This window comes from Crocodylus porosus, unplaced genomic scaffold (assembly GCF_001723895.1).
Source record: "Crocodylus porosus isolate Cpor-Errol unplaced genomic scaffold, CroPor_comp1, whole genome shotgun sequence".
In the NCBI taxonomy this organism is placed as follows: Eukaryota; Metazoa; Chordata; order Crocodylia; family Crocodylidae; genus Crocodylus; species Crocodylus porosus.
Window position 1 is genome coordinate 3,286,596 of NW_017728932.1, and position 10,026 is coordinate 3,296,621.

The following is a 10,026-nucleotide window of genomic DNA, read 5'->3' on the forward strand; positions in this document are numbered from 1 at the left end:
TCCTCCAGCTGCACTGAGGGACACACAAATAGTCAGGAGTTGTATTTAAAAAAACAACAACCGCTCTTTGGGTTGCAATAAGGCTGACTGACGTGCGAAGGCGAGGTCAGATAATACCTAAAACAGCTACTGAAGAGTTGCTTGGGCCTTATCAGGACCCGCCGCGCCAACTGCTGCTTCGTCCGCGGACGAGATTTCCATGGCTGAAGCGCCTGAGGTTTCAAAGAGATTATGAAGGTTTGCAAGACATCTTTCCCCTGCGCGTGTGACCCAAAGACATTGATGTGAAATGACGCCATGAGAACCGTGATCTCGCTCAGCACCTGCTTGATGAACCATCGCTCTTGCTACAGGTCGTTTCTCTACACGGCCAAGATACAATCACATTTTCCATTTTCAAACTTTTTACAAATCTGAAAGTCAGAGCCTTTTTAGACTACAGGCAGAAGCACTTTGCACACTTGTCACTCGCTTCCATGCCCTATAAAACAACGCCGTCACATAGTCGTTCCCAGCTCTGAAATGACCCTTCCAAGAGGCTTTTCGAAGTTTCTGCTGGCAATTTCACATACACCCTCACCTCGCAAAACTGTGTTCAAGGCTTCAGCATACACTTCTGGCCTTTTAAGATGCCTTGTCATTCTCCCTCCCTGAAGCAGGTTGGTTAACTTCTGTCCTAGCCAAATGCAGTTTTGTTTGATGACAGTCTCACCACAATACACGTTTGTCTGCCGCTTCACCTGGCATACCTGATCCCCAGCACTACTGATCAGAAATAATACCAAGTTCTTCATGAATTTCTCCTCCTAGCTGGAACAGTGCACTAGATCCACAAAATTGTCTAACTACTCTGCTCAGAACATGTTAATGTACTCAAGATGAAGAGGGGGAAAAAACTTTCAACACATGACACACGTGTAGACATCCTAAACTGAAGTGTGCAGTTGACCTCTAGGACTGTAACAGAGAATATGGGTCCCTTACAGGCCAGAAGGATAAATCAGGAAGGCAAGGCTACCATGATCCAAAAGACCTCAAGCACACAAAATCCAGGGAATGCCAGAGAGAAAGAAGTCTAGGAACAACAGCTTTGGGAGAAAAACAGTAATCTGAGGATTGTTTTGTTCTAAAAGACCAAAATCAGAAGCTGTGTAGTATACTGTGGGCCAATAAATGGGAGCTTTGCCCTACAAGTACAAATGCTGGGCGATAACGCTCTTCCCTCTGGCTGAAGAATCAGCTGCTGTCTCCTGGTCCAGGAGGAAAGGGGTGAGGGATTTTGACTTTGTTGACAAGTTGCAAAATGGAAAACAGTATCCCAGCACAGAGGATTACCTGGGAGTATAAGGGGCTTGGTTATGAAGGTTGTGTTTTGAAGCTTTGATGACAGCCTCAGCAAACAAAAGCAAGAGACACAAGCTGTTTTAGGACAGGAGCCTGCCAGAGTTAATTACAGAATAAAGAGCAAATATACTGTGGTGGCACAGCTCCAATCAAAGGTTTAATATTGTTCAAATGGGTTAGGGCAATTCTGTTCACATAACAGATCATTTCCTCTACTACTATGATGAATGATTCAGCACACTGACACAAACAGCATCAAAGCCTTGATTATGTTCTTCTCTATGGAAAGGCAAATGTAATTCATTACTTCCAGGATGGTTTATTTTTATCCAATCTCAACCTGGGGTAATATTTTGCAGGTTAAACATGTTAACAAGGTTCAAGTGATTAAAAAAAAAGTGCCAGTGTAGGATATCATGTAAATGGAGCTAGGAAACAAGAACACCAAACATGCAAAGTAAAGCAGACTATTAAGACATTTTAAGCTATAACAAGCCAGCAGCTGTCTTGCTGTCAGTGTAACATGGACAAGCAGGCAGTCTCCTCTTCTCTGCTTTGATACACACACCCACACATCCCAGTTGACTTCAGTATCTGCAAAAAGTACTTCATCCTGCTGACAGGAACAGCATGACCCATCACCACAGCCTGCCCGTACCTGCCTGCCAAAACCATCTCCCCTTTATGTTAAGGAAAACTGTAAAGGGTGGCAGGAGACAAAGCCCTGAAGCAGTCAGCTGTATCCATGCTCTAGGTCAGTGGTCTCCAAACTTTTTTGATTGCACACCCCTATCAGTAAAAAATTTGAGCATGCACCCCCAATGTATGTAATTTATATTTGCGCACCCCTATCAGTAAAAAATTTGAGCACGCACCCCCATTATGTATTTATAGAAATAGAAATAGAAGTTCTAACCCGCACTCCAATGGATCATCTTGCGCACCCCACTTTGGAGACCACTGCTCTAGAGCAGGGCAATCCAACTTTAAGCTTTTGGGGTCTATGTGGCCCAGTGCTGCACCAGGAGACTCCAAATGACAAAGTACCCACCAGGCATTCTACCAAATCTCTCCCCCCACAACATACCACTGCACTTTGTGCCTGCATGGGTGCTCCCCACCCCACTGCACAGTGCAGGCATGACATTATAATTCCCACCTCTGCTGCCCTACACGCCTGCATGGGCAGGCCCCCACTTCTACACAGTGTAGGTACGGGTTTGATCCTCACCCCCCACACCTGGCATGCGCCCAGACTCACCCTCAGCTCTTCATGGAATCACACAGCCTCATCCCCTGGGGCAAAGTCAGGAAGCAGCAGCCAGATGAGGGAGAGGGAACCTGGAGACTCCAGCTGCTATTGCAAGGTGGACACATATTAACCTCTCATGGGCCACATGCAGCCTGTGGGCTGTCAGAGATACATGCTCTAGAGATCAAGGTGTTGGAGCTGTTCCACAGAAACAAAGATGGTTTTGACCATAAGCAGTCCAAGTTTGTTAAGGCATTAAAATACGAAAGGAGGCAAGGCACAAAGATTTGGCAGCATCTGAACATTACCTACATCACAAGGTATTTTAGGACAGACATATCATTCCACCATCTTATTTTTTTTTAAATCAAGCCTCTTGAACCACATCTGTGTATTTCAGTGGGTCTCAACCTTTTTAGACCTGATGCACCCCTCAAGAAACTGGAACTCTTAGATTCCACTCATTTTTTTTGAGTGCAGAAAAAAATAACAACAGAGAAATTCTTCTGTTGCAAAGAACTCAGAAACACCACCACAATAGATTTTTATTTGAAATCTCTGGATTTATCATGTAAATCCTGCAGCACCTTTGGTAGGATCTCAAGGTACCCTGGGGTACAGTGCCAGCCTGGTTGAGAATTATTGATTTATATGCTCTTCAAATATTTTTGGGGAGAATAAACATGGAAACAAACAAACAAACAAAAAAATCACACACTAAAAGCAAGTTATTGCTATTTTGTTTTCAAAGACTGCTTCCAATCTGAGCAGGGGCAATTATAATGGGCGAACTAGAAAAAGCCACCTTTCTAGTGCAGTGCTTGCTAAAAGCGGCAAGTTGCTTCAGGAGACCAGGCTGGGCCTTAATCCTCAGGATTAGTTTATTTTGCAGCAGCAGGATCTTTTCCTGCTTATTGATATTCTACCTGCAGCCTACCAAGTGCTTCTGTCTGTGCAAACATTGAGCTGAAAAAGACAGCCCTGTTACAATCAAAATGTCTGACAGCTAATACCCAGAGTCTCCTTGGTCCTTCAATATCATCATAGATTAAAAGCTACTTGGAAAGGAAAAAATTTCCCTCTACAGTTATATGCCCAGCAAGATCCTTTGAAGGACATAAATTAAGATACAAACTCCAGGCTGTAACAGGATCATGCCTCCAGGGGCAGCCATGACACCCCCCGACAGCCACTTGACTTCTGTCCCACTTTTCCCAAGGGAAAAGGTACCCTCCCTTTTCTCTTACCTGCCAAGCCCTGAGGTAGTTAGTTGATTTATAAAAAGGGAAGCTGCCCTCAAGTCCCAAAGCAAGCCTTGGTCCATCTTTCAGCCAGCAGATCCCTTTCTGACCCCTTTTGTCCCAATGCTGCCCCTCAAGCACTGAGTGGGCCCTCCTGGCCCATCCATGCTCTCAGGGCACCTATTGCCATAAGGGCTGTTCATGGCCTCTTGCCCCTACAGCCATGTCCATGCCTCAAGGATATTACCAGTTATCATTTGCATGGGACACCTTGCCCCCAGTACACTGTTAGGGCTCTACATCACTGTTGGGGCTTCAGCCTTCCTGGCTTTGGCCCCTTTCCTCTGGCTGGACCCCTCTCGGCCTAGGTCCACTGCACCAGACCTTGGCTTCCAGCCATCTTGCCCCTCAGTTGCTAGGCCCCAGCCCCAGGACATCCCTAGTTTAGGTCCTGCTACGCAGGACTCTAAACCTGGCTGTGCCCCTCAGCCATCCTGCTGTGGGCTCCTCATTCACCCCTTAGAGCCACACCTCGTCTACAAGTATAGAACTTAAAAATACAAGCACACTGGTTGTAACTAAAACCATCCCGCACTAGGTCATACTTCCCTGCAAGCTACAAGCCCTTTACTTGACATTCCTAGGGCATCTTCAGTGCCAGTTAGTCCCTCTACAGCAGCCAGCCTGTTCAGGATCTCTGCTCCCTGCAGGGCCAGGCTGACTGCCTGTTCTCAGGCCCTGATCTTACGTTCTTGCCCCTTCTGATCAGGTGGCTCTTCAGCCACTCCCAAGGGCTTTCACTTTGGACTTGACAGTTAGCCTTCAGGGCACCTTACAACTGCTACACTTGCTGCCTTAGCTGTACTCTTACTGATGAGCAGGGCTCTCCTTATCATACTATTTTGGGCAGCCTATGAGTCTCTGGCTGTCTATTCCCCTGCAGCCTTTCCATACAGAACATGCAGTCTCCCCTGCACTTGGGATATCCCTGCTACTGCCTCTTGCCTTAAAGTTAGCGGGAGCCTCTGGCTCCCTGTTATACAGGCCAAGCCATTATCTAGCTTCAGAAAGATCTGAACTTAGTGACATGCTGCCATCTGTACCAGCTGTTCTGCTGAAAAGAACCTTCCCTGACAGCTACTGAAAGAAAGAAGTTGTCAGGGGATCTAATAGATTTGAAGATCTCAACCTTTTGCCCTGAATCTCCACCAGACAGTACACACTCACACCCATCGCACCTTCCACAATTCTTTAGGGTGGGTAGACAGCTTCAAGCAGCCAGAAGCAAAATGTGCAGTCTCTCAGTTGGGTCACCAATTTGACTCTGATCCATTTATGTAGTCACAAAGCAAATCCTGTGACAGCCATTCTGTGGCTGTGGAGTGACTTGGTATTGCTCCAGTTCTTCCTGGACAGACGTGTATATTACTTATCCCTCTTATGAGCAGCTTCTCAGAGATCAAGGATTAAATCTAGCAAACAGCACAAACAATCCTCTCCCTTGTATACTGCAACTACACAGTTCCATAAAAATCAGCCAGGCAAATAACCAGCATCTTCCAGAATTAAAATCCCAATTCGGGCTCTGAATTTTAGCGTATTTTGTTTCAGATCAAAGTTTGATAACAAAGAGAGAGAACCATGCTTTTAATGACTCACACCTGCTTCTATCCAACAAGAAGAGCTTAAAATCAAAATGTTTTTATTTTGTCCCCTTGAAAGTTTCCCCATACAGTCTCCTGTATCAAATAGCTTGAAAAATGCTTTTAGAAATGTTTAAACAAGTTACTGATGGTCTTGTTAACTGGAGCTGATAGGAAAGGGTTTCCAGTTGTAATTGTTTTTGGCTCCACTAGATTATACTTTCACTGCCAGCATGGCAAAACCCCTGATGGGGAGGGACACAGGTAGTCTTCTGGTAATGTCTTGAATTAAACAGCCATTTCATAAAGTGCTTGTACTCGGAACCATAAAGCTGTCAAATGTCCTTTCTGCAACAAGGCAGCGAGAGGCTCTCCAATGTGGTACTTCAGTTTAGTTCCTCCCAGCTTGTGTCTGGGTGTTGGCATGGCCATTTATTAGCCTCCAAGGCGCTGACCTTCCCCCCATGCAAACCCCCCTGGTCGCTCTTCTGGCAGTGGATTGTAATTGGGATCATCTTCCGGCATGTCAAATATTGCTTTCCTGGAAAAACAGAAGTTTATAGATGAAATACATGTTCCACACTACTGGCAAGTAGTCTAGCATAAATTTGTATTTCAAACTGTATCTGAATGAGAATATTGCAATGGCAAGAGTCATATGCTATTATGTTGTATAAATCCAAACTACATTTGCTCTGTTGGGAATTGGTTAACCTACATGGGGCAGATCCAAAAACAAAGCCCCTTCTAAAATAAAGTTTAAAGACATGAATCATAAGCCTCAAGTTCAAAATCTGCCTTACTCTTACCAATAAAGTGGGAGATGCTGAGCCAGCAGCCTTGTCTGCCAGCTAGAAAAATCATTCTAGCACATCTCCGAGAAAGGATATCTAAACTATCAAAGGCGCTAAGTTTCTTTAACCGGTGCTAAGTTTCCTCAACTAGCTGAGACAAAACTCAATTTAAGCCAATTGACACAAGCATTGAACAGACTAGGCAAAACAATGATAAGTAAGAAAAGTACTTGGAAGTAACCCAAAGAGACTGGATTAATCAGGCAGGTACTTGATTCCACTTAGAAACCACTTCTGTAGCCTCACTGGAAACTGCATCCAAAGGCTGACCACTTCAGAAAAACTTGTGGAATAAGAGCTCAATGCCATCTTTGCTATGTGGAATTTTTTAAAAGCAAGATTGGCCAAGGGGGCTTGATTTGCTGATTCTGCTCACCAATGCAATAGCAATCAAAAAAAAGACTACCTTCAGAATAAAGGTCACTCAGAAGACCACTGGAAGGGGGCCACATAAGAATGCTTAAGGAAGAGGGCTTGCTAACCAGTGGATAAGGAGCAACTCCTTCAAAAAATAATAGTAAGAGTTAGAACTTGAGCACAACCGTACAGGTGCCTGGATTACTACACTTTAATGTGAAGTCACAAATCAAACTGGCCTTTTTGGTCCACTGCCATGCATTCGCCAGGTAAGACAAAATAGGCACCTCCCAACATTTGACTGTTGCCCTTATCTACAAAGGGAAATAGATCAGAAAAACTTTTCTGAAATCACAATTCAGCTGCACTTCTGGAATAACAAAAACACTTTCCCAGAATATGCATTTAAGGGAGTTTTTCCTGGAATAACTAGGCCAGTCTATTACCCCATATAAACAAGTACTTCCGTGTTTAGATACCAGACTTGAGATACCCATGGCCTCCTACAAAACATTTCATATCAAGATTGGATCAGTATAGCCCTGCACCATTTGAGGAGGGTTCTGGATCTTGTATGCTCTGAACAAACCAAATTTTCACAAAAATAGAGGTTTGTTGCACCTTAACAACATGATGTCTATTTTTGCAACCTTTTGGAAATGTGTCAGTAAGATATCAGACATATTAAACTTGTCTCGGTAACAGCAGATTTATATTCTGGAGTCTTACAAACTCTGTCTTATAATCAGCTTTCTGCAACTCTAGGTGCAACAAATTTTAGTTGACGTAGGAGCGTGGGAGATTCCACAGTTGGACTACATCTTAGAGAAAGTGTCTTCGGCTCCCACCTTTTTGTGCAACTACAGAAGCTGAGAAAATGGAATGAGACAAATAACACCATACTCCTTTGTCTCAGATTATCAGTTTACAAGGAGGATATTTGAATGCAACACTGTGGCTAAACACATATTATTTGTATGCTCCATACCTGAAGACACTACTTACAAAACAGAGGGTGTTCTGAGAAGTCTTCCTCCACCTGGCTGATTGGGAAAGACATCTTCTAAGAAAAAATATATGTGCCCAACTGCAATCCCTAGGGTCAGAGATAAAAATACAGTGATTTTCAACATTGCCAACCTTTAAAATACCCCATCACTTCCTTGTTTTTATGAGAGAGACCACATACTTCCATTTGTAAATAACCTGATATCAAGTAAGAAGCACAGTACATACAAATGCTAACGTTAAAGACTATGGTAGATGATATACAACAGACTGAGTCACAAAAATACAAGAGGAAAGTGTCACAATAACTTAAAACACATTGATGGTAACGCTCTATTTGTACTGACAAGTCTATACAAGCTGTTTTACAGCCGCAAGTCTCTTGGCCAGTCAGGTGCCTATAGCTTTATCCAAGTAAGAGGGAACCAAAATACCAAAAGATCTTTTAATTGATGTGACACCACAGATACATCACTGTGTATGTGAACAATTAAGACCTGACATAGAAAAGGACACTCCGGGAAAGAAAGGTCTTTACCGAGGATAACTGTTTCCTCTAAGAAAACGTATAATTCTAATATTCCTGCCCGGCCCCATAGAAAATATGTTTTGGCATTTCTGTATTTCAACTCTTCAAAGATTAAAATGTCATATGAGCAAGGCAGACAGAGATGACATTTTGAATAGGTGAGTGTCCAGTCTTCTAGATCCTAGGCAAAGAATTGAGACTGCTGTGACCACACATTCAGTAGGCCAATTGCCAGCAATTCCCCAGATGCAAGGTTAGTGCCAAGGATGGCTCAGCTGCATGGACTGAGCACCTCTGTTTTTAATAACTCCAAAACTCACTTCCCTGACGGTCACAACATCTTCACTTGAAATACCTGTGAAGCCCGTGCAAAGGATTTTTGGATAAGTATGAAAACTAAGCATGCACACGCTCGGCTGGATGAGAAAAGGTGAAGTGGAACCCTCCCCGCACCTCACTAACACTACCCAGAACCCACAATCATGGGTCACTGAAAACACAAATACCTACTTACCTCTTTCTGGCCAGGTTAGTGCTTGATATTCAATTAAGAAGTCAACATGGTTTAATAATCCTTCTCTCTTTGAAGGAGAAGTCTAACTAGATGGAAAAGAGACTCTACCTAGAAACAGTTTCAACTAAACATATAAGATTTTTCTTTTAGAACTTCTTACCCAATAAATCCACAATAATGGAGTTTCCCAAGAGCAGTGAAAAGCCCATGAGTACCCAAGGTAGAAATGGGGCCTGGAAGATGAGAAGACCAAAAAAGTTCATACGAACATAGGGATTCCTGCGGCTCCACACATACACAAGCATGATTGTGAATGCCTGACCCAAGAACACCAAGTTCACAAACAAACCAAAAAGCTGGTAAGAGCAGTTAAAGAAAGTATCAGTGCATGTGCCTGAGATGTAGAAAACTGAAATCTGAACGTGCGGGGGGGGGGGTTGGAAATGGTGCACGGAAAATAAATTCTGGAGATCAATGATGACATGATTCTATAGTTTGCTAAACAATTTTTCATCAACAGGTTAAATCCGCCTTCAGTCAGCCCAGTCACTACAGTTTAATAACTGTATGCTATAAGTACAATACAAGAGGATTCATTTCTACTATTTTCTATCTGTAGGCAGGTTTGAGGTACATAATTACCCAGTAATATCTCCCTTCCATCCTGATATCTGCACACCTACAATTCCATCTTTAAATTCCTAACTCTAATATTAGGTTTTGTAAGATCAGTCATACACATAATAGTAACATTGAGATCTGAGAAGTTTTGAATTCTACTAGAAGACAAATCTCATTTGACAAAAAGCATTTTCCTCTTTATGTACTTTTAAATCATGGCCTATGATTTGTACTCTTGCTCAAAGAATCTTTTGTTTTGTTCAGGCATTAAAAGGATACAGTCATTAAAAGCCCACCAAAAAGGAACATAAATACAAAATCTGCCGTCCGACCTCGGAAAGAGCCTTCCTCCAGCATTCGGCAATAACGATATCTGAGGTTATAGGTCAGGAAAGTTTAACACTAAAATCTGTTGCCAGAAAAATTAAGAAAATACCAGCCTGAGTTTTACAGCAGCTTCCAAGATCAAAGGAGAGGTCAAAGGGTCATCAGACAAGTACTGACTTTCATGAAGTAAGCCTGTTGGTCTAAGTCAGGGATGGGCAAAATACGGCCTGCGGGCCGGATGCAGCATGCAAGGCCATTCTATCCGGCCCGCAGGGCCCCTAAAAAAAGGGTAGAAAATTAATATTTCTCTGCCCTTGGTTCCTGTCAAAAATAGTA

At 43.2% G+C, this 10,026-nt stretch overlaps 1 protein-coding gene and 1 long non-coding RNA gene across 2 annotated transcripts in view; one reads left to right on the forward strand and one right to left on the reverse strand.

Moving 5' to 3' along the window:
* Positions 1-8: 8 nt before the first annotated feature.
* LOC109317022 lies at positions 9-2,859 on the forward strand. The gene is made up of 2 exons (XR_002102954.1): positions 9-2,098; positions 2,314-2,859. It is a non-coding gene; the product is annotated as an uncharacterized LOC109317022 (long non-coding RNA).
* Positions 2,860-3,127: 268 nt separating this feature from the next.
* Positions 3,128-10,026, reverse strand: part of DERL2 (derlin 2) — an 11,067-nt gene continuing 4,168 nt past the window's right edge. The window contains exons 3-6 of the mRNA XM_019545444.1: positions 9,643-9,736; positions 8,903-9,098; positions 7,697-7,787; positions 3,128-6,021 (exon numbers count right to left, since the gene is read on the reverse strand). Of these exons, the coding sequence (XP_019400989.1) occupies positions 5,916-6,021; positions 7,697-7,787; positions 8,903-9,098; positions 9,643-9,736 (487 nt within the window). The 3' untranslated portion in view covers positions 3,128-5,915. The remainder of the gene's footprint in view (positions 6,022-7,696; positions 7,788-8,902; positions 9,099-9,642; positions 9,737-10,026) is intronic.